This window comes from Ornithodoros turicata, chromosome 9 (assembly GCF_037126465.1).
Source record: "Ornithodoros turicata isolate Travis chromosome 9, ASM3712646v1, whole genome shotgun sequence".
Taxonomy (NCBI): domain Eukaryota; kingdom Metazoa; phylum Arthropoda; class Arachnida; order Ixodida; family Argasidae; genus Ornithodoros; species Ornithodoros turicata.
Window position 1 is genome coordinate 2,882,228 of NC_088209.1, and position 24,766 is coordinate 2,906,993.

A 24,766-nucleotide genomic window follows, 5' to 3' on the forward strand; every position below is an offset into this window, starting at 1 on the left:
AGTTCGTATTACTCATAACGATTCCAACCTAATCGGAGGATGCTTTCCAAAGTTTATTGTCTTTCAAGAACTCCGAATTGTAGTGATAAGAGCTCCCACGTGGAGTCATTATTTTCAGAGGGTCTTTCCGCAGGCCCATGATAGCGTCTACTAGCCTCTGTTGTATGGTCTGCTGTCTCTCTCACTGCGATTAAGTTTTGTCATTTTGGTGGTGGTGGTGGTAAACTGGCTTGCCGTTGTTGGCATCACGGATGTGGCTGCGTCACGACTGTAGCCAGGATGAGATGAGATGATGTGATAACAGATGAAGGAATGAAGACGGCCGGAAGTTACGATCTAAGGCAGTCACTGCCCTATGACACTGCCAGAGTTGATGAGAAGTCCGAGCAGTGCTCATAGCCTTCGAGCGAGGCCCGATTCCTGGGTTTTGTCATCTTCTTTTCTCGCTAGCACGCTCCTAGCCAACCATCATCCCGAATGGCAACGTTCTCACCCCAGATTTGTTGGAAACGGCAGGCGGATACTATTCTATGGCCATTATGCACGGCACAGAATAGGCTCCGCCTCCTACTTTCAACAAATCAGAGCCGAGAACGTTGTCATTCGGGATGATGGTTTGGCTAGGAGCGTGCTATGTGCTGAAGTTCATTTTTAGGAGTGTAGTATCTTCAAATCACGGTATGCACGTCCTGTTCCCTGGCCCCAACAGATGTTATGATGAGTTGTGCCACAGTTCCCACTTCTTGAGCTATCCTCACACTTGCCAGAATCAGGAACATCACGCTGTGCTGTGTACTCCACACTCAGTGGCCTCGCAACGTAGACTCAGTTATTATATTGTTTACTCCATATGTTTACTCCATACAACCAGGAAGCACTTCCCACATTTCATTTCTTTTTTTTGTATGTGCTTAGAGGAATACAGAAGACCATCCTTAAACTTCTCAGATTAAGACGTTTCTTGAAAGTACGTTAGCGCTGAATAGCGCTAAAGGTTTTGGTGTGTGCAATTTGTCTACAAGAAAAAAAAATACAAACTCACACGAACATGGCTCCGCGCATTCACCCTTGGCGGGCGTTTACACGGGCAAACTTTCTACACCAACTCTGACCAACTTTGGAGTTGGTGGCAGTCGGCCGACATCACCAACCATGACCAACTCGAGTTGCTGGGAATCGGTCGCCGAGCGAAAACTTCGGAGAGTTGGTGGTGGTCTAACCAATTAACGTGAGGAGCATTGCCACGTAACCCTCGAGGGCGTCAAGCGATTTCATTCCTGTCGTACTGCCTGGCATGGCTTCAAATCCTGCAAGGGTACTAGTTTTTCTTTTTTTTCTTTTACTAGCGCTATATAAACATATGAGTAGGCATTTTTTTTAGATACTGGTGACCTTCTGGCGAAATAAAAAGGCTTCGTTTTGATTAATGACAGTTAAAAGAAAGTCACCAGCGGTTGTACTTGAACCCATACTCCCCGATTGCCGTAGGGTTGGTTGTGGGCGGAGCTAACGAGTTGGTACGTGTGAACGTGGAGACGGCACCGTCTTGAAGTTGGTCCAAAGACGTTGCTTCGAGTTGGTCTGAGTTGGTGCTGAAAATCTGCCCGTGTGAACGCCCCCTTAGCTTGCCACTCCGTGTATAACGGGGACGATGAAGTATGATGACACATCACCGATGACGTAAGGAAAACTAATTCTGGGTTGCAGGTCAGTAGGAGTCAGCGCCTTGTCTCTTTGCCGCCGTAAACCAGTTTTGTCAGTTACCCACATAATTGGGGACAGAACGAGCGGAAGAATGATTACCGAGCCAGGAGAAAGGTGTGAAATCGTTCGTTGGGGAGATTCGCTCAAAGACAGGGACTCAATCATTCTATCGCAGCATCATTTATTTGCGACCATGTCTCGCGGTACCTGAAGTAAGAAAGCTACAAACACATACACACAAAAAGTTAACGTGCCCTTGCACGGTCGTTGTCGTCTTCCCTTTCTAACACGTTTCCATCCACCAGCACAAAATTGTTACACGCAAAAACGTTCTAACAACCTCCCCCCCCACCCGAAAAAAAAAGGCTTACGCACATTTTAACCGTCGGCCAGTTCTAGCGGATACAGCAGTTGCACCGGTATTCTTCGCAAAGCCCCATCAGGTAGGCGTATGGTGCAAGCCCTGACTTTCTCATCTCTGCCGCAGAATGCGTCCACAATCCCACGCAACTTCCAGAGCGGCTGTGCTTGTTTCTCATCGTGGATGATGGCTAGTAGTATAGAAAGAAGTCCTATAGCCAAGAGTTTTCTCTAATCCAATTCCAATCCAATTCCAATCCAATTCTAAGCCATAATCCAGTTATAATCCAACACAATCCAGTTCTAAGCCAACACAAGCCAAATCCAAAGCCATCTGATTGGCCGCCATTAGCCCCCGCCCACTTCATGTTGATTGGGCCATGCTAAGCCTACTGATCTGATTGGCCGCCATTAGCTCCGCCCACTTTACGTTGATTGGCCCATGCTATGCCTACTGATCTTTGATTGGCTTACCGTAGCTCCGCTCCTTCATGCTAATTAGTTGGCTTGGCTCCGCCCAGTTCACGCTGAATGGCCCGTGCTAAGCCTTGACTGATCATTGATTGGTTGACTGTAGCTCCGCCCCTTTATGCTAATTACTCGTGTCTGCCCACTTCACGCTGATTGGTGCATGCGTATCGCTGAGCACAGCTCCACCCCTTTATGCCGATTAACTGGCTCCGCTGATTGGTCCATTCGAAGCCTACTGATCACTCTCCACATTTTCCAGACTTTCTAAGCCCTCTGATTGGCCGTCCCCCGTTTAAGCCCACCGATTGGCCCCATTCTAAGCCCACTGATTGGCTGACTAAGTCCGCTGAACATAGCCTTCGTTAGCGCCCGCCAGATGGCGCGCTCGGCAGCGACCCTGCTGCGGCTTTATCTCATACATCCAAACTTACCTCGTGCCACCAGATGGCTCGACTCAGGTGCATCAACTCCGTGCTGTTCCGCTTCGAGGCATCACACGAGCGAGAGAACTTCGTCGAGATGTGCTGCCACATATTGCGCTCCCGTATCACCGCAAACAAGTTGCGGGAAATCATACGCGAAATCTTGGATGAGTACCTGTCGGCTTACAGGGAGCAATCACTGCGCGAGCTTCAGGAACTATGTCAGGAAGAAATAAGAGTCCTGGAGACGATCATCAATCGCTCTAGGAGCTATGGATGAAAATAAAGATGCATCACACCTCGCTACACAGTCTCCTCAAGTTATTCCACGATGCGCATGCAGTTCCAGCACCCTGCTCGAATTCTCATCTCCGGCGCGTCCATGTGTGGGAAGACGGTGCTCACGCAGAATATAATGAGACACCCCGAATTATTTAGCATTCCACCGCAGAAGATACTCTACGTACGAAAGTACGCAGCCGGCTGGGAAAAGGATTTCAACGGTGTGGAGTTTATGGACAGGATACCCGCAGATTGGGATGAGCGATATCCCACTCTCATAGTTATTGACGATCAAATCACGGAAAAGGGGGTTCTATCGGAGGTAGAGTCGTTGTTTGTACATGGTAGCCATCATAAGAATGCGTCCGTGATCCTGATCACACAAGCCTTGTTCTATCATAACGCCGCTTTTCGAACGATATCGCTGAACGCCAGTTATATCGTATTGTTCCGGAATGCGCGGTCCGTACAACAGATCGAAACCTTCGGACGTCAGGTATTCGGGAAACAGGGGCTTTCCTATTTTCTCGATGCATATAACCAGGCGACGGAGAAGGCGCACGGTTATTTAGTTGTGGATCTGCACGCGCAAACACCTCCCTCTCGTAGCCTGCGAACGGGTATTTTACCGCACGACCGGCAGTTCCTGTTTACGCCCGCGAAATGACGGCCGATCTTAGAAGACATCTCACGCTCCTCAAAGTATTGGCCGCCAGCAAACCGACGCACCGCGCAGAGTTACTTAAAGAGCTCAGCTGCGACGACATTCGAATCCTTTCGGAAATCTGTCTGAATATTCTACGCGGAAATATCCCACTTTCGACGGAACTTCATAAAAACCTGAAGAAACACAAAAAAATCCTCCGCTTCCTCGCCTACAAGTCACTTCATAAGTGCCCCAGGCAGTTGAAGAAATATATTAGGGGACAACGAGGTGGTCTCATTCCCATACTTCCACTGCTCCTCTCAGGGCTATCAAGTCTCGTGGCGGGAGTCGCCGGGCGAGCGATATCCAAAGCCATCGGTCATGGCTCATAGAATAGAAATAGGTGAAGTTCTGAAATCTAACGATTCGGACGATGTAAAAGTGGGCAAAATACTGGAAGCCCTCTATTACTTGCTGAAGCGAGCTCACTATCATCCTCCTCCTCCTCCTCCTCTGGAACCTGTCCATTCGGAGCCCGAACCGGAACCCAATCCATTCGATTTTAATCTTCTACCCTCCGGCGTTGATAAAGCACGCGCGAAATCTGTGCTAAAAGAATTGAAGAAAGTATTCACCTGGCAGGCGGATGATGTGCTAGTATATAGAGGGAAGCGAATCAATCGCTCAAACATTGTGGCTCTCGTGAGCTACTTAGCACGTCGTAGCGCGCTCATCAAGAAACCCCGCTGGTACAAAAAAGTATCGAAAATTATAAGCGCTTTGAAAATACAGCGAATTGCTCGCTGGAGCAAATATGGGGCCCTATAGAAAGATCAAGGAGAAAGGGTTAGGTGGAGTTGATCGGTACCGACGTTATCACAGGCTCACGCACGCAGAAGCCGTGGAACAGCTGAAAAAAGAAGATGCTTACACCCTTCACAAGCCAGTGAAGAAAAAATTTAAGCGGCGCTCCATCATCGCAACTCACGTGCGGGATTTATATCAGGCAGACCTTCTGGATATGCGTAAATATCAGAAATTTAACAAGGGCTTCAGGTACATCCTAACGGTCATAGATACGCTATCGAGGTACCTGTACATGGTCCCCATTCGCACAAAGCGCCCGCAAGACGTAAAGAAAGCCTTCCAACGAGTTTTCCGTCACGGAATTCCAAAGAATTTGCTCACGGATCGCGGGAGCGAATTTTGGGGTTCCCCAGTTCGTCAGTACTTTCAGTCGCTACTAAATCACTATAGCACACAAAGCGGAATGAAAGCGGCCTCCTGTGAACGCGTGCAGAGAACAATTAGAGAAAGAATAGCCAGGCATTTCACTAGTACGGGGAAGTTTAATTATATCAACGCGCTGCCGAAGATAGTGGCCGACTATAACGACTCGGTACACTCTGTCACGGGCGAAAAGCCGAAAAACGTGAACGCCGGAACTCTGTACGCTGTACGGAACAGAGTAGCTCTGTTCAACAGATTGAATCGTAAGACGACCCCGCGCGAGAGCAAGTATAAATCAGGGGACCAGGTGAGGCTCGCGTTAGATCGCGGCGTGTTCGCCAAAGGCTACGATCAAAGGTGGACGGCCGAAGTGTTCGAGGTGTCGCGAACGAGAAAGACCGATCCGCCCGTAGTGTACGTGAAAGATTCGACGGGAAAAGAAATACTGGGATCATTCTACGAGCAGGAGCTGCAGCCCGTCCATCATCTTTCCTCGTACGATAAGCGACTCATATCCGCGGTGATTAGAAAGAAGAAAATTAACGGAGTATTGCACTACTTGGTTCGTTGGTTCGGATACGCCAAAGATCACGATTCTTGGGTGCCCGCCAGCGATGTCAGAAAATGAATTTTACGTGTATCTGCTCTCGAACGCCAGCATGGACCTGTACCCGTCCAACACGCTGAATGACTTCACGATCGCGTTAGATAAGCCGCTACACCTGGATGATTCGTACGTCGTCGGTCTAGAGGGGTTTTCCATTCCCAACAGCTTCCTGAACGTGAACCAAGCGCCTGATAACCTGATAACGCTATCAACGGAGAAGTGGCAAACAAAACAGCTCACGTTCGAAGACTCGAACACGCTATTGAATAAAATATTCCCCGAATATGGGATAGAATGGACTTACGAGGAAGATCACTACGTGTTTAAGCTACCGTCGCGCGTGCGCTCGGTGAAATTAATCGACAGACCGCTGCATCTCGCCTTTGGAATCGTCGACATCGATGGAGATCACCCGGAGGGCGGTAGAGTACGCGCTGTCCCAAACGTGTTACCGCTCGCGGAGGAAAGAGCCGTTATGATGCGAGTTCGCCGGGTGATAGTGATCAATAACGATCTAATTTTAGAACCCCGATCGCTCATTACCGACACATTCAACGAATTCTTCAGAGCGACGAACGATACAGAATCACGGGTGGAATACAAAGACAACACTTACTCGCTCTCTCTCCCGGCGAATTTCAACTTGTCGACCGAGTTCCTGGACCTCATTCAGGTGAAGCACATCCATGTTGAAGGATCCCGAAAGCGCATCACGTGTAATCCCATAGTGAAGACGTACCGCATCCACATAAACACTCGAGAGACGGAAAGTCGGCGAATTTCACTTCCACCGAATTACTACGAAACACCCGAAGCTCTCGTGAGCGCTATCCATGAGCGTCTGCAGCCGGAGGCTTCCCTCACGTACGATGCGTGGGCGAGGAAGTGTTCGTTGAGCTTGCGGGAAAACGTGTCGCTTACATTATCCGATTACTTTGCGTACCTACTGGGTTTCGGCGCGAAAACCGTATTTACGGAAAACGATACGGGCGTCGACGAAGTGACCATAGATCTTCCCATTAACTGTATTATGATATACACGGATCTCGTCGCGCCCTCCGTAGTGGGAAACGGGCGGCATCCGATACTGAAATTAATTCCATTCGTATACGATAGAACGAAAGAACAACTGAGTTTCAGCTTTCTACCCGTTCAGTATTTTAAGTTAGTGCAGCGCGAAATTTCCTCAATCACCGTCTCTATACGCGACGACACGGGTCGCAAGCTACCGCTACAAAATCGCGGTAGATCGACTCTGACGCTGCACTTTAAGCATGTACACTAAAGCGGTACCAATCTACGGATTTGGCGTTCCAACGGTATACAGGTCGCACCTGTACCAGAGGGGAGGCAATTTCTTTTCTCAGCTCGGGCGTTTCGCTATTCCACTCTTTAAACGCGTATCGCCCTACTTAAAAAAGACGGCTGTTGCGGCCGCTAAGCGCGTGGCCAAAAATCTGTCGGAGGGAGACTCTTTCCGAAGTGCGCTTAAGAGATCGGCGAAAGATACGGGCCGTGAAATTCTCCGCGACCTCGGGGGTGCTGGCGGGCGAAGAAAGAGGAGAAAACCAGACGTCTTCGACGGCATAAATCACGCTGGTTGCGCGGCCACAATTTAGTTGCGAGATGGACACGATTAACGTCGTACATCCCGACACTCCTCTGTTGGATAAGTCGGAAACACAGTTATTTTCCTTGCCGGGAACGCAGTGGCATATACTGAAGGGGGAATATGAGGTATTCTACCCGGTCGCTGACATATCCTCCGTCATAGAGTTCCAGCTTTCGAATTTGGGGCACCACTATCTCGATTTGAACTCCGCGTACATAGTGACGAAAGTCCGCATCGTACGTGACGATGGTTCGCTACCGGAAACACAGGCTGGCGATCGGACGACCTACGACGAGGTCTACCCCGTCAACGCGTTCGCCAGCTCGCTTTTCAAGAACGTAGCCGTCTTCTTGAATCAGACCATGATTACGAATAATGATTTGTATAGCTATAGAAGCTACTTGGATATTTTGCTTCATGCCAGCACCACGGAGCAAAATACCGTGCATAAAGCAGGTCTGTACACGCAAGAAGAAGCGCGTCAAACGGAAAACAACATTCGCGCTCGTGGACCGGCCGAACGATACAACCTCACACGTGGCGGCAAGACCATCGACCTGGTTTCCAAGATCAACTCGGACATTTTCCTGCAGCCTAAGCTACTCATATCGGGAGTGGAAATTAGGCTTGTTTTTTTATCAAGGCTCCGACGCGTTCCGCATTATGAAGACCGATCAGGAGCAGCACACGCATAAAGTGGAAATCATGAGTGCCACTTTGTACATAAAGAAAATCACCGTGTCTCCCAGCCTATTCCTCGGACACGAAACGGAATTGCAGAAGCGCAAGGCTCTCTACACACTGGCCGGAAGTGAATCGCGTATTCGTTCGCTACCAGTTGGCAACCTGGATGCATGCCTGGAAGATTTATTTCCAGAGAAGATACCGTCTAAGGTGGTGGTCGCATTCGTGCCCACCCTAGCCTACCAGGGAGCATTCAATCGGGACCCGTACCGATTCGTGAACTGCGACATTGAGTCGGCGACGCTCACCGTGAACGGGACGCAGCCAGTAGACACGTTCGACTTCAACAATAACCTGAACCACCGAAGATACTTCAACCTCCTGGAGCAGCTGTGTGAGAAGCACGTCTCCTACGAATACGACCACTACGTTGGAAACAAGTTCCTACTGTACTACGATCTGGATCCCGATCAATCCTCCGTCCACCTGTCACCGATCAGGCGTGGAAACGTTCGTCTGCAACTCAAGTTCCGACGTGCCTTAGCCGAACCCACGACCGTATTGATACTGTCCGAGAGTGTGCGAATTATGTCCATCGATAAGAACAGGAACGTCACACTGGATTAGCAATGTTCGAGCAAGATATCGAGAGACTCCTGAAGTACAACGATTACACTTCGGCGCTCTTTCGCGGTGTATACGCTCGAGACGACCGTCTGCCCGCACTGGATAGACCGGGTATAATCGTGGTGAACACCGATCGGCGACAGCAAGCTGGGGAGCACTGGATTTTGTACGCGAAAATGAAGGATGACCTCATCTACTTTGATTCCTTCGGATTGCCGCCCATCGAACCCGAGTTGAAACGCCTCACCGTCGACGAATATAATGATGTCTGTATCCAAAGCCTGTATTCTCCAATGTGTGGTGTGTACTGTTGTATCGCGGCGACATTGTTGGCGAAAGGGAAATCACTGAAGAGCATTGTATCCCTGTTTTCCGATAATCTCGCCGCTAATGACCTAAAATCAATAAAGCTGCTAGAAAAGTTGTTTGTCACTTAAAAACGCCTGGTGTCCTTTATTCTCTATAGCTCCCCCACAAACTATACTTGCTTAGTCAATGAATACACGCTATAGCTCCCTATCATATCATTCTATCAATACAGCTTCCCATCATATCAGCCTATCTTCCTAATCCATTACAACAGCGCAACACTTAAAATCAGAAATACATGTATTTTTATTTTACTGCTGATTACATATGGGACGCGGACTTTCGCTGGTCTCGCGGTCACTTCTTCTTCGCGTGAGTAAAGATGATGTCGGGCGATGCGACTCTTTTACCATCCCTGAATCTCTCCTTCTTCTCTAGTTTCAGATCTGGTAATTCTCGCATTTCTTGCAAATCTTCATCTGTCAGTCGCTTAAAACGACTGGGTAGGTACACCTTTACGCGTTTATCGTTGTCCATCAGGAGTTCCACGTACACGGACTCCCCGTACATAGTATCCACTTTGCGCAAGTCCAACACGTCGAGCTTTTCGTTGTTCGGAACAGTGCTCATTTTCTGAATGTCCCCATCACCGGGTTTCTTTAGTTTATCCAGCTTCTCGAAAATAGATGACATATCTCTCAGCGCAAGTTTCTACGCACGCCAAATGAACTGAAAATGAGGACAACTATTACCTAACTTTCCTCATCTTCAAGACAATAGTGAAACATACCTTTCTCGTTGTGCGCTTCACCGAGAGTCAACCGACGGAAGTAGCTTCACAGACCTCAAATGAGTTGTATATATCGCAACTTTTATATAAAGCACCCCTGGAGGAGCGCAAGGGTGGTGCGATTCTGTTTACACAATCACGCAGGAACAGCATGTGATTTATGATGCGCGCGCGCGCAAGCGAAGGACATTTGGAACTTCTTGGAAACCAAAGTGCATAAGCGAACCCTTTGTTTTTGGTTACAGAAAGCTTGCTGATATAAAACAGATGGCCCAACTTGTTGAGACATGCAGCGCCGCGGCCGAGGCTCCATGACCTCATTTCTTGACAAGCATGATTTACGACCTCCAAAGCATGGCAGTACGCGAGCTTTGATATAAAACAGATGGCCCCAACGTGTTGGGATGGCCGATGAAGCTCCGTGACCTCATTTCTCCTCCGTGACCTCAATTCTCGGAACACATGATTTACGACTGCCAAAGCATGGGAATATGCGAGCTTTGATATAAAACACATGGCCCCAACGTGTTGACACGTGCACCACGACCGCGGAGGCCCCTTGACCTCATTTCTTGGAACACATGATTTACGACTACCAAAGCATGGGAGTACCCGAGCTTTGATATAAAACAGATGGCCCCATCGTGTTCTGACGTGCAGAGTGGCCGATGAAGCTCCGTGACCTCATTTCTCGGAGAACGTGATTTACGACCTTCAAAGCATGGGAGTACACGAGCTCTGATATAAAACAGATGGCTCCAACGTGTTGGGATGGACGATGAAGCTCCGTGACCTCATTTCTCCTCCGTGACCTCATTTCTCGGAACACATGATTTACGACTGCCAAAGCATGGGAATATGCGAGCTTTGATATAAAACACATGGCCCCAACGTGTTCTGACATGCAGCATGGCTGCTGGTTTATAAGCCGTGCGATCGCCTCAGGGGGGAACAGTCTGCTTTCACTCGCTTCAAAAGTAAGTTATTCGCCTCACTTGTTGCACGTTTCTTACGGATCCGTTTATTTTCAGTGCCTCGGTGTGTGTTCTGCTTTTTTGATCCTCACGATATCGAGGATGAATCGGATGAATCGGACGACGATTCTCGGGACGGCGCACCTCCTACACTGTCTGCTCACGTGATGCGATCGCACCCCGACGTGGATACATCTTTCCTGCCCTTCTTCCAGACTGACAGTGCATTTAGAGGTGTCGTTAAAAGGTACGTGCTATTGGCATCTGTTCACGATCATGGAGTAGAGGATTTGCGACAATATTTAATGAGTCACTTTCACGATATGTTCGCTATATTGAGAGCGCAAAGAATACCCTTTAGGTTTTGCATTTGTTCGGATGTTTTAATGGTAAAGGAAACTCGTGGGGAGATAATCGCGCACATTGCCCACTTTATGGCGTTTGCTCGCGAAGTCCACAGCGACGGAGCCATCGCGAATACCCTGATGGATGTGATTCAGGAGTCCACGGGACGCGTAGAAAATTATCAGCGGGAAGGGAGCGGGTTCGTGTCCACCGACGTCCAAAACGTTCAAATGTGCATTTCCGCCGTGAAAACGAAAAAATTCGGATGCAATGGGACACTTCGCGATCATTTGGCTAAGCGCAGGAACGTGCTAACAAATATTCATTTACCGGCACGTAAGGAGGGTGAGTGTTTTAAATACAACACGCTCGCCCTCCTGCATCCACAGAGTTGGAATACATGGTCAAAAAAATATGAAAATTATGCAGCGGAGTACTGGTGGCCTAGTCGCTTCCCCGTTTCCTACTCTGACCTGGACGAATTCGAAGACAAAAACATGATATCCGTGTACGTATACGAGTACGTCGATCAGGGAGTGCACGTGTCGCGACCTCCAAAACTCGAGTATGAAAAGAAAATTCACTTATTGGCTATAGACCAGCATTTTTTTGGAATCAAGTCCCTCGAGCGGTTACTGATTAGGAAAGACAAGCGTTTCGTCTGCGAGCGTTGCACGCGCTCTTTTAACAAGGAAGAGAGCATGGCGAAACATCGTCGCCTGTGCGCGGACGTAAACGAAATCATATTGGAATTTTGCGAACCGGGCAAAAACTTTGTAGAGTTTACTAAAATACAGTACAAGCAGCAGTACAACTACGTCGTCGCGTTGGACACGGAGAGCGTGCTCGCGCCCAGTGGTGTTGGCATGCAGCGTCACGTCACCTCGAGCTTCTGTGCCGTGCTCGTACGCACCCACGACTCGAAGGTGATGCGCATCAGGACGCACCACGGTGAAGATTCTGCGAGGCAGTGCGTCAGAGCTTTGATGGAAATGCGGGACGAGATGATCGCCCTGAACGCCTGCCCCGCGGAAATGGTGCTGAATGATGAGCAACGAGCACGACACAGAGCTGCCACCCACTGCGCGTACTGCGGGCGGGAGTTCGCGCAAGATCTACCCCGTGTCCGGCACCACGACCATTCCAAGCGTTGTACTGCCGGCGAGACAAATTACATCGCGACGCTGTGCAACCCCTGTAACGTGGCGTGCACGACGCGAGAAAAACTGCCCATCATGGTGCACAATCTGGCCTACGATTTGGCCGGACTACTGCGGGAATTTCACCTTCTCGGGTGGAAGCGAGCTCCCTTCATCGTGGCCAGTTCCATGGAAAAAATCCGATCGTTCGAAATTGGCACCTTCCTATTCAGAGATACCATGCAGTACCTAAATTCGTCGCTGGGAGAGCTCGTGGAAACCGTCAAATCCATGGGGGGCGCAGAGGCGTTCCAATGCCTGAAGCAGGTATTTGGAGACGACTACAAAATTTTGCTTCGTAAAGGTGTATTCCCGTACAGCCACGTGAGCTCGTTCGCGGTCTACGACGAATTGGCTCTGCCGGCAAAATCCGCCTTTCGAAACGATCTGACGGGGGAGGATATAAGCGATGAAGACTATCAGTACGCGCTGCACGTATTTGAACGTTTTGGATGCTCGAATCTGAGGGATTATAATGCATTGTACCTGAAAACGGATGCCCTGTTACATGCTGACGTAATGCAGCACTTCCGACGCCTGTGCTACGACGCGCGCGGTTTGGAATTGCTTCATTGCGTTTCTCTGGCATCCTATTCGTGGCAATGCGCTCTAAATTACACGCGGGCAAAATTGGAGCTGATCATCGACGAGGACATGTACCGGACCATCGAATCGGGTGTTAGAGGCGGACTCTGTCAGGCGAGCAGGCGTCATTTACGGGCTAACAACCCGCTGTGCAGTGGCTACGATCCCGATAAAGAGGAGGTGTACATATCGTACATAGATTGCAACAATCTTTACGGATTCAGTATGATAAAGCACCTCCCCGTCGGCGATTTCGAATGGGTCGAGGATTTTAGCTCCGTGGATTTTATGCGTCATCCCACAGATTCGGATGTGGGATACGTGTACGTGTGCGATTTGGAGTATCCAAAATCTATCCACGCGCTGACGCGGTACTTCCCCCTGGCTCCTGAGAAGGCGGTCGTCCCGAAGGAATGGCTCCCGCCATTCCAGCGAGAGCTCCTCGAAGAGTTAATGTATCAGCCGGCGAACAGCAAAAAGCTGCTGCTCACGTGCAAGGACAAGGTCGAGTACGTTGTTCATTACGCGCTGCTCGCTCTCTATTGTAGACTGGGCATGCGGGTGACAAAAATTCACCGAATTCTAAAATTTCGTCAGGCACCATTCCTGCGTCCCTACATCGAGGACAATGTTGCCAGACGCGTCGCATCGAGCACGACGTTTGAGAAAAATTTCTATAAAATCTCAAATAATGCGGTCTTCGGGCGTACGCTACTAAATAAATTTAATATGCGGGACATTCGAGTAGCCTTCGATGAGGAGACGGCGAGTCGCCTCGGGAGCCAGGTGGAATGCGCGCGAATGGAAATTTTGTCCCCCAATTGCGTCATGTACGAAATGCGCAAAAGAAAAGTGCGATGCGATTTCCCCCTGCAGATTGGCTTCACGATTTTAGAACTGAGTAAGTTAACCATGTACTCGTTCTACTATGAAACCCTGTTGAGTAAGCTCACTTGTCCGGTGATTACGTGCTACTTTGACACGGATTCTCTGATCCTCGGCCTATTCTGCAAGGACTATGAAGATCAGTTACGCGCGATCGCCGACGACCATTTAGATTTGTCTTCCTTCGATCGTGATCATCCACTGTACAGCGAGAGGAATCGCGGTAGACTTGGCGCGTTCAAAAGTGAAACGGGTAGCGTACCCATTGAGGAAGTAATATGCTTGAAAGCCAAAATGTATTCCATCAAATTAGCCGGGGGAAAACAAATTGCAAGAGCTAAAGGGGTCAAAAAGAACATTGTGCACAAACACCTCCTCCATGATACGTACCGCGATACCCTATTCAAGCACGCTAGCGTATCGCACGAACAGGTGTCAATAGTGGGAAAGAAACAGTGCATGTACACCATCAGAAATGTGAAAAGAAGTCTGATGGCATACGACGACAAACGATACCTCTACAATGACGTGGACTCCTAAACGTACGGAAGCTGCGAATATGGTAAGCTCGAGTGGATGACGTATATAGCGAGATTTCACCTGGCGTTCTTTCCCCCCCCCCGCCGCACAGATAATGCAGTGGATGAGTAGGAGTAGCATCATTTGACCTGCGTCACTGGAAGGATGTGGCACCTCGTTCTCTTCTCGCTCGTCTCGTGCGCGCTGGCGCTGGACGCTGGCAACTGTACTGCGAGCATCAAGCTGGAGAAGGATAAGCACACGTACGCGCACGAATGCCCTGGCGACATCTTGGCCATCAGAGAGTGGCACGTGGTACCTATGCGGTCCGGCATTAACCTGGACAGGAACGCTACTCGATCGCTGCGTACGTGCCTTCACTCGCTGGACGTGAGCGACAGCTACGAAGATATCCAGTGCACGCGGATGTGCCAGCTCACGGAGGACGAAATTTTTCTCAGCCGCTGTCCCGGAGACGTCTACATGATCCGTCACTTCCGTGGAACCATGCCCAGCATCAAAGGAATCAATCTCTCCAAGACCGCCATGCTTTTTCTCAAACATGTACTCAATAAACGTTGAAAGGTATTTTTTTCTTGTCTGTCTGAGATAAAGCCGCAGCAGGGTCGCTGCCGAGCGCGCCATCTGGCGGGCGCTAACGAAGGCTATGCTCAGCGGACTTAGTCAGCCAATCAGTGGGCTTAGAATGGGGCCAATCGGTGGGCTTAAACGGGGGACGGCCAATCAGAGGGCTTAGAAAGTCTGGAAATGTGGAGAGTGATCAGTAGGCTTCGAATGGACCAATCAGCGGAGCCAGTTAATCGGCATAAAGGGGCGGAGCTGTGCTCAGCGATACGCATGCACCAATCAGCGCGAAGTGGGCAGACACGAGTAATTAGCATAAAGGGGCGGAGCTACAGTCAACCAATCAATGATCAGTCAAGGCTTAGCACGGGCCATTCAGCGTGAACTGGGCGGAGCCAAGCCAACTAATTAGCATGAAGGAGCGGAGCTACGGTAAGCCAATCAAAGATCAGTAGGCATAGCATGGGCCAATCAACGTAAAGTAGGCGGAGCTAATGGTGGCCAATCAGATCAGTAGGCTTAGCATGGCCCAATCAACATGAAGTGGGCGGGGGCTAATGGCGGCCAATCAGATGGCTTTGGATTTGGCTTGTGTTGGCTTAGAACTGGATTGTGTTGGATTATAACTGGATTATGGCTTAGAATTGGATTGGAATTGGATTAGAATTGGATTGGAATTGGATTAGAGAAAACTCTTGGCTATAGGACTTCTTTCTATACTACTATGGCTATGTCGCCAGGTTTGAGCGCTGATGAGTTGAAAACTCTCGACGAAGGAGTTGACCGCAGTTCGGCCAAGTATTTCTTGTGCCATCTTTTCCCAAAGTGGGCAAGGCTTTGTCAACTTGTCCAAGTTTCGTCTAATGGTAGTTTCGTTGACGTAAGTTCTCTGTATTGTGGGGTTGGTAGAGACGTCTGACGTTTACCGACGAGGAAGTCGCAGGGGAAATTGACATTTCTTCAGAGCTGTTGCTGCAGAGGAACGTTATAGGCCGTGAGTTATTCACCGCTTCCACTTCAGTAAGGATGGTGATTATCTCTTTCGTATCTAGGAGCTTCCTTCCTAGTACCTTCTTCACCGATGTATTGACGGATCGCACAAGTTGTTCGTAAGACCCGCCCCACCAGGGCGCCCGCTCCATAATGAACCGCCATTCAATATTGCTCATCGAGAAATGATCTTTCACCAGCGGATCCCTTAAGACCAACCACAGCTCTTTCAGTTCGCTCCTACTTCTCTTGAACGATAAAAAATTGTCAGAATACACAATACAGCATAGCCCTCTCCGTGAGACGAACTGTCGTAGGGCCTGTAGAAAACGCTTGCTGGAGATGTCCTTGGAAAACTCGAGATGTACTGCCCTCGTGACTGCGCATACAAAAAGGACGATGTAACGTTTCTTGGTACCGTGAGCTTCCTTCACCATCAGAGCTCCGGCAAAATCAATTCCCACCACTTCAAACGGTGCGCATTCGCTCACTCGGTCCACTTGCAAAAGAGCAACCGTTTCGCTTGATGCCTTGGCGTTCAAGCGCTTGCAGGTCACGCAGTCGTGAATGACCTTTTTTACAAGTCGATGAGCTCGGGTAACCCAAAACTTCTCTCGTAGTTGCACGAGTGTATCTCTGATGCCCTCATGAAAAGTTGGTGATGAGCCCGAAGAACCAGTAGCTTCGTGTAATGACGATCTCCAGGCATGATCCTGGGATGTCGCTCATCGTACGTTCCAGGGCTGAACTGTAGACGTCCGCCAGCCCTGATAATCCCGTCGTTGTGGATGAATGCTGTTAGGTCCCTTAATGGCGAGTTGCCCGCAAGTTTTTCGATACATTTCAGTTCGTGCTGAAAAGTCATCCGTTGAACAGTCCTTATCATTGAACTTGAGCCTTTCGATCTCTTCTGTTGATAGTACTCCACTCCTCCTGACATGCGATTTCAGGTTATGAATATAGCGCAGGACCCATGCTGTCCTATATGAAGCTTGAGTACGGAGGTGTACTTGTTGATGCCAAGTACAACCGGTATTGTGGATGTTTAAGTAGCTGTGGTTAGCATCTGGGATTTCACTTCTTCAAGTTCTTCGCATGCAAACTGTGTCGTTGGGGGCTTTCTGGCCATAAGTTCCCGTTTCCATCTTACTGCATAGCCCTAGATCCAATGGAGTGTGATCATACGGTCTCTCCAGAAAAGCACGCCGCTAACGTCAAGCTTGAGGTCACGCTGATGTACGCTGATGTACTGAAATAGGCGTGATGCCACGAGGCCCGCCATCAACTCTAGACGGGGCAGCGTCAGTTGTTTTAGTGGAGCGATTATTGACTTCTTCAGAACCAGTGTCGTCGTCGTCCTTCCTGTTAAGTCCGTTACACACAGGTACACTACCGCGCCGTACGCTGCCGTGCTTGCATCCGCAAAGACGTGCAGCACTCTGCTGCCGGCGACGTCACTTCAGCCATAGCCGTAAAATCGCGGTACTTGTATCTGCGATCCAGTTGGCCAATTGGTGTCTGATGTCATCTGGTAGAATTTTATCCCATCCAAGTTTAAGTTGCCAAGTGCGTTGAAAACAGAGTTTATCGGTTAGAGAAATGTCGGAATAAATCCCCTTGGATCATACAGCCTTGCTGCCGTCTGTAATACGAAGCGTTTCGTATCTTTAGCTTGCTCGGAGAACTGTCTGACACTGTCCACTGCCCATGCCCAAGAATTAGGGACAAAACGTAAAGCAGGCTTCACCTAAAATGGCTCCTATAGAGCCTGTGTATTCTGGGACGAAAAGCGCGTGCTACATATTCTGCTGGCAGCGCTTTGCATTCGTTCTCTAATGGCATCTTGCCTCTGCCAGGACAAAACTTTTGAGCAATTTTTTGGGCATGAATAGTGGCATCTTCAAGGTCCCATTCGGGTTCCAAATTCTGAACCTGTAAAGGAGCCTTCCATCGCCGCACGAGCACGTTGCAGCGAAGCCTACGTTCAAGGCCACGCGCAACGACAGGTTTGGGAAATGGCTCAGCCCAGAAGAGACTACAAGAGAAGACAAACAAGAAATAACAATACGGGGAGCAAAGATTTGTGTGTAACATCACGTGGTAAGGGTATAGGATATAAAAAACTAAAAACTTGACAGCTGTTAGGAGAACTAACATCGTTGAGGTTGTTATAAAGAGCAAAAGTGTGTACATTATGGCTGTTACGAAGTCTGTTGGTATCTGCTAAACTGAGCAATCAAACAAAACATAAAATAAAGGTGTGGTCGGAGTGAACGGCACAACAACAACAACAATAAATGATGACGATGAGATGGGGTGTTTCACCGCGGAGCTGTGTACCCTACACCACTGCACGTGGAACGTGGTGTGAAGATGATGAAAGAAGGATGCAAATACAAGGAAGAACTAAAATGAACGGCAGAAAATAGACCAACGACAGCGTAAGACGACATGTACTACTTTGCACAGGAAAATGTGATATCTGAGGTTCTGCGATGTGCTAAGGTTGTCAAACCAAGTTTATCGAGGATAGGTTCATAATTATAGAAACCAATGTGTCGGTCATAGAGAATGTACAATGACTCCAAGGGCTTCAATGCTGTCATTGGGTCAACTTCTTATCTTTGAAAATTAGTGAAGCTAATGAAGTATACCATTTTAGTTAGCCATCGAACACTGATGCGACCGGCTAGGAAAGATATTCCAGAGGTTTCGTTTTCGTTTCTTCTTTCTCGCTCTCTCCTTTTTTCCTTTTTGTTTGGGGGAGGGGGGAGGATGAGCGGGGGCTGATTAATACCTGAAGACAATTTATGATACAGCTACAGGATGTCACGCTTCCTCGCGAACGCAGGAGCCTCTCTAACGAGGAAAACGCAATTGTACAAGGCGGTCACTTGGCTCATTTGTATTATAACACTGTTAAGGATAGAGGAGGCTGACCCGACCGTATTCTACTGAAGAACGGTTTTTTTTATTGCTCGTGCGAACCCGCTCGCTCGCTCATCTTCCTCCAGTGCCGCCCCCTTCCGGCATACTCAACATCCTCCCGCGGCCGCGTTGGACGAGTCAGCTTCCAGCAGGTACAAACGTTGGGGAGGACGCCGGAGCTGTTGACCATTCGGGAGAAGTACTTTGAAACAGCGCTCGACACCATCTCTTCCTGGGAAGGAACCAACTATGCGTCCGAGTTTCCAAACCAGAGGTGGCAGTGCATTGTCCTCCACTATCACGACGTCGCCGACGCGAATTCGTGGATGTGCCCTCGGTTGACTGTGGTGTGCAGAACGCAGAAGCAGGAGATAGTCCTTCTTCCAACGAGTCCATAACTGCACAAGAAGAGCCTGTCTATGTCGAACTCTGCGACGAAGACCTGCAGGAGTGGAACTGGGCACCTCTAACCCCAGGCTGGCCGGTAAGGCTACGGCGCGCCTTCCGATCAAGAAGTGGGAAGGAGTCAGAGCCTCGCAGTCCTCTGTGTCGTCGGCAAGCTGGGTGAGGGGACGGCAGTTGACGGCCGCCTCAACTTCGAGTAGTACGGTGAGAAGCCCCTCATAGCAGAGGCTACTGCGCCCTAGACAACGTTTCAGTGCGTCCTTGATAGTACGAATGAGCCGTTCCCAAAAACCGCCCCACCAGGGCGCACCTTCAGCGATAAACTTCCACTGGATGCGGAGGGAACTGGCATGGTCTTGGACAGAGTCGTCGAAGAGCGCGCGCAGTACTTTAGCGCAGTAACGGAACGTCTTGGCGTTGTCGGAATAGATGGTGGACGGCACACCCCGTCGCGAAGCGAAGCGGCGAACGGCAAGGAGGAATGTTTGTGCCGTCATATCAATCGTTAACTCGAGGTGGATCGCTCTTGTCACTGCACACGAGAACACAACTATGTACACCTTCCTGTCAGTGTTTTGTGACGCGCGGCAGTACAGTGGTCCGCAAAAGTCAATCCCAACGACGTCAAACGGCATGGTTTCGGTTATCCGGTCCCTCGGTAACGGTGCGGGAGGAGCAGTCTCCGGACGCAAGCGTCTACGACGACACGGCAAGCAAGCGTTCAATACCCGCCTCACTGTCCGACGTCCTTTCAGAATCCAAAACCTGGAGCGGAGTTCGATTAAAGTTAGCTGGACTCCTCCATGAAGAAGGCGGATATGTGCTGCTTCAACCAGAAGCTCAGTGAACCGGTCGTTGCATGGTAGTATCATAGGATGCTTCAACTCCTCCGACGCATCAAGGGCCTGCAGGCGACCACCCACACGAAGCAAACCTTTCTTGTCAAGGAAGGGCTGTAAAGTCAGAATACTGGAAGCAGACTCGACAGATTGTCCGACCTCTAACGTAGCGACTTCTGAAGGAAACGCAGAGCGCTGAACAAATCGTATCCAGTACAACTCTGCCTCACACAACTCCGCGGCTGTTAGCGGTCCGGAGGAGGACGTGGTGTGGAGTGACGCATTACGAAGAAACCTTTTGATCCAAGCGGTGACTCTTAGAACCTTAGTAAGGCGTCCGTAATCATTAATCCTAAGGAGTGGATCGTGCAAATGAGGAGAAGTCGGCAAGCTTAAGCTCTGACAGGCAGAGGTGAGTCCAGTGCGCAAGTCATCGTGCTTTTGACTAGGGCAGAGATCTGTAGGCCAATCCACCTGAGGATTGGTCAACCACGCAGGTCCGGCCCACCAAATTGTCTTGCGCGAAACAAAAGACGCTGGCTCGCCACGGGTAAGTAAGTCTGCTGGATTATCCTGGCTCCGGCAGTGGTGCCAGTGGAATCCTCTGGTTAGGCGGCGAATCTCGGACGAGCGGTTTCGTACAAATACTTCCTGGCGGACCGCGTCACCACATATCCAGTGCAATGCGACCGCAGAGTCAGTCCAAAGGTGAACCACGGCCTGTGAGAGCTCGGGAAGTTGTCTGACATAGTGGCATAACCTGGCTGCCAACAAGCAGGCCAATAGTTCCAGCCTTGGAATCGAAACGGGCCGTAACGGGGCTATGCGACCTTTACTCATGAGGAGCTGTGAAGCGAAACTGTTCTCAGACATGACGCACCTCACATAAACGGCAACCCCGTATGCCATTGGGCTTGCGTCGCAAAATACGTGAAGCTCCTGTCCTTTTGCGCCTTGCGTTGCAGGAGATATGACACAACGTGGGACTTCGAACGATGAAAGTTCGCTAAGCTCGGACGTCCAGGTCTTCCAGTGTTCATGCACGTCCTCAGGTAGAGCTTCTTCCCATGTGCAATTGCGCCGCCATAGCTCTTGGAACAGAAGTTTGGCGCGGACGAGAAACGGTCCAAGAAGCCCAAGAGGATCAAACAGCCTCGCAAAGGTCTGAAGTACAACTCGCTTGGTAGCTGGCTGCGTAGCAACGTAAGATGACACGTTTTGAGTGGTCATTACGATAGTGTCAGCAGATCGGTTCCACGGAAGACCAAGCACCTTGCATCTAACAAACGGTTGACCGATGTCGTCGAGGGAGACACCGTCTGCACGAAATTGCTCGTTCAACGTTTCGGAACTGGAGCACCACTTTCTCAGCTCCATGCTGGCGTCCGCCACAATAGCACGGGCTGTTTGGTAAATGTGGAGTGCTTCAGGTTCGGTTGAAGCGCCGATAACTAGATCATCCACGTAAAAGGCTCTTTGTAGACGCGATGCGATTTCTGGATGAATAGTCTTCCAAGATTCAAGGTGATGCATCAAAGTTGCAGACAGTAGAAATGGGCTCGACGAAGCTCCAAATGGCACCCTCGTCATACGCCACTCGACGATGGTTGGGCAAGGATCGTCACTACTGGGAAGTCGTTCGATCCACAAGAAACGAAGAAGGTCTCTGTCTTCTCGTCGGACGTGAATTTGCAGGAATGCCTTGCGAATGTCGGCGGTCATGACGATGTGATTGCACCTGAACTGCAGAAGAAGTTGCAGCAATTCTGCACCGAGCGTTGTGCCCTTGTCCAGCATATCGTTAAGCGAATGACTTCCCGGTTCATGCGAAGAGGCATCGAACACGACACGAACCTTGGTTGTCACCGCTTCCCGCCGTATGACTGCGTGGTGAGGAAGGTAATACACATGACGGGCACCTTGGTCCGACGGCTCCACTCGCTCCGCATGACCCTCGTTGAAGTACTCGCTGATTGTGCGGTCATATTCTCGCAGCACGTCCGGATGAGCTTCGAAACGTTTAAGTTGACGCTGTAGCCTTGCTTCAGCAACGGGTCTGTTCGTAGTGGACAAAAGGTAGGGCGCCTTGACCATCAAGGGAACGACGTATCGTCCCTCTTCCTTGTATACTGCGCTCTGAAACTGGTCAAATGCCGTGCGCTCCTCGGTAGCTTGGGAATGAGCTGAATCGGTTATGCCAATTGCATCAAGTCTCCACATCTCCGAAGGGTCTATCACTTTTTCGTCACCGCAAGCGATGTTGAAGTAGCCTAAAAAGAGTGCGACAGTGTTGCCGCACATGGGTGCTGGAAGGCTGGAACTTGAGTTGACTCCTTGGACCACCCAGCCGAACATTGTCTCCACGGCACACATGCGGTCGCCGAGGCGCTCGGTACGTCCCGTAACCACGCTCCAGTAGAAGTCTGAGCCGATAAGGACGCTAATGACAGAGTTTTCCCTCGTACAAGAATTAGGTTCGTCGGCGAAGAGCAGATTCTTCCCACTGAGTTCCGGCAGATCCGTGGCCAAGGTAGTTGTTACGGTACATACTTCTGGAACCTCCAGCGCTTCTAGGGTGACTGCATTAGAGGTAAATCGGCTGCTAAGAGTGAGCTTGACTCTTGGGAATAGTCGTTTCGACTCGTGACTCGTTTCGTTGACTCGTGGGAATAGTCGAGCTTCTGGTTGAAGCAGCACATATCCGCCTTCTTCAGACGCCCATACTGTCGCTGTCTGTAGTAATATCGGGTGACCGACCCCGCTGCTCGTATGAGTCGCAGCCACGGTAGCTGTAGCGTGCTGTGGGCTCTGTGGTCCAGATGTGGACTGGGAGTTCGAGGCCCCGAGGGCGGATGACGGTTGTAGACACCTTGCGTCAGGTCTCTTCCATAGGTCGCACAGTACCGTCAGATGGCGGCTTGAACAGGCCCGACATCTCAGTGTCGCTGCAGTGCGGCACTGACGAGCCATGTGCCCACGCTTGCCGCACTTGAAGCAGCAACGCCTTGCTGACAGTCTCCTTCGCTTTTCATCGGTTGATAAGGAGGCGTGGCACTCCTGGGTTGTGTGACCAGACTGGTCACACAAAGGACACGTGAGCTGGTCGGGAGGGGCGGACCCTGTAGCTAACGCCAAAGCAGTCGGAAGGTGGGAGGAGCTCCGTGAATGCACTCGTTCGGTTGATGCGAGATTCGAGTTTTCTTTCACGCGTGCTGCCTTGGTCTCCTCTCTGCTCTCCACTTGGACCCTCAGAAATTCCATGGCAGTGTTCACTTCTTCGGCACGAGAGCCTGCTGCGGAGCTGGACGGTGCATCCTGTTTATCTTGCGTCTTCAAGCGCTGTCTGTAAAGAACAGCGATATCTTCCGGTAGGGAACGCATGAGGACCCGATGGAGAACTACTGCGTACTCCGCTGCAGGAACACCAAGACTCTCGAGGCAGCTGGTGCGGAACTGAATCTGTTCGTAGAGGTCCCGGAGCCGAGTTATCTGAGACGAACATGAGATAGGCGCGATGGCAAGAAGGCTATCAATATGTTCATCGACAAGAGCGTCGGTACGGCCAAACCGCTCGGTGAGCACGCTCACCGCCACCGGGTAGTTGGTTTCGTTAAGGCGAATCCACTCGACTGCACGCCTTGCAGATCCACTCAAGTATGTCTTCAGGTATTGGAATTTCTCTATGTCGGGGAGATCTGGACGTCGATGGATAGTTGCTTCGAAGTGTTCCCAGAACCCCTGCCATTCACGGAGCTCACCAGAGAACACCGGCACTTGGAGTTTCGGTAGATTAACCCGTTGCGGTCAAGAGCGCGAGCTGCTCGCAGTAGCGTTCGGAGCGGCATTGACGGTACCCGACCCTTCGCCTGAGCGCTCTCCTGATTGGTCTTGGGTAGCGGTACTAGACAATGTAGCGCTAGATGCGGTACGAGAACTCAGAAGGAACCGAATCCGACTTACGCAACGGCAAATTTTTTCGTGGTAATCGAGAGCGGTGCTGATTTCTTGCTCGTAGGTGTCGTCGTCAATGAGCTCTGCGACTTTATCATTCAAAGCGGTAAGAGTCCTGTCCTTGTCGAGTAGTTCATCCAGGGTTACCTGCAAGTCAGACGGGGCCGCCGAGGGCTGTTGCAGGAGTTCGGTAGCGGATGACAGGCACCGCGTCACGGCGCCACGAAGGACAGCTCGGTTACGGCGAAGCTTCTCCATGGGTGAATATATGAGAGATCAGCCTTCTCCCGGGTTTCGGCACCAATTGTTAAGGATAGAGGAGGCTGACCCGACCGTATTCTACTGAAGAACGGTTTTTTTTATTGCTCGTGCGAACCCGCTCGCTCGCTCATCTTCCTCCAGTGCCGCCCCCTTCCGGCATACTCAACAAACACATTATACTCTGCTCTCTTTTGATCACAATAATGCTCGTTGTCTTGTCAATGCCATCTGCATTTTTTAGATACCGAAGATTTGTCGTTCACCTCGAAACTACAACAACAACAAAAAAAAAAAAAAAGTTAAGAAATCACGACTTTCTGTTGTTTGAGTTTGTGTTTGATTTGTGATTTTCTGGCGACTTTCTGTTGTTGTCATCTCTCAAAATGTATCTATCAAAATCCGACAAAATAAGCACAATTTCAGACAACGAAAAAAAGGAAAATATTGTTTTGCGTTCCTGTCTTTTATTTTCCATACTTAATACAGCTAACATCGTAGTGGATCAAATCTATTCCTATTGCAGCCTAATGCCGCGTGTTGTTCGACAGCCGTACTC

General features: G+C 50.0%; 1 protein-coding gene and 1 long non-coding RNA gene across 2 annotated transcripts; one reads left to right on the forward strand and one right to left on the reverse strand.

Moving 5' to 3' along the window:
• The first annotated feature begins 10,836 nt into the window (after positions 1-10,836).
• LOC135369200 (uncharacterized) lies at positions 10,837-14,839 on the forward strand. The gene is made up of 2 exons (XR_010414969.1): positions 10,837-10,965; positions 14,364-14,839. It is a non-coding gene; the product is annotated as an uncharacterized LOC135369200 (long non-coding RNA).
• Positions 14,840-18,861: 4,022 nt separating this feature from the next.
• Positions 18,862-24,207, reverse strand: LOC135369129 (uncharacterized). The gene is made up of 2 exons (XM_064602791.1): positions 23,959-24,207; positions 18,862-23,736 (listed from the first exon to the last, which is right to left on the reverse strand). Exons 1-2 carry the CDS (start codon positions 24,205-24,207, stop codon positions 18,862-18,864), a joined length of 5,124 nt encoding a protein of 1,707 aa, XP_064458861.1.
• Between the last annotated feature and the right edge of the window lie 559 nt (positions 24,208-24,766).

Excerpts from the sequence above, each read along its gene's own strand:
- LOC135369129 (XM_064602791.1), bottom strand. The coding sequence starts at position 24,207 with ATGGAGAAGCTTCGCCGTAACCGAGCTGTCCTTCGTGGCGCCGTGACG. Across the intron at positions 23,737-23,958 it reads ACGAAAAAATTTGCCGTTGC|GGGTTCTGGGAACACTTCGA; the intron begins GTAAGTCGGATT and ends CGTGAATGGCAG.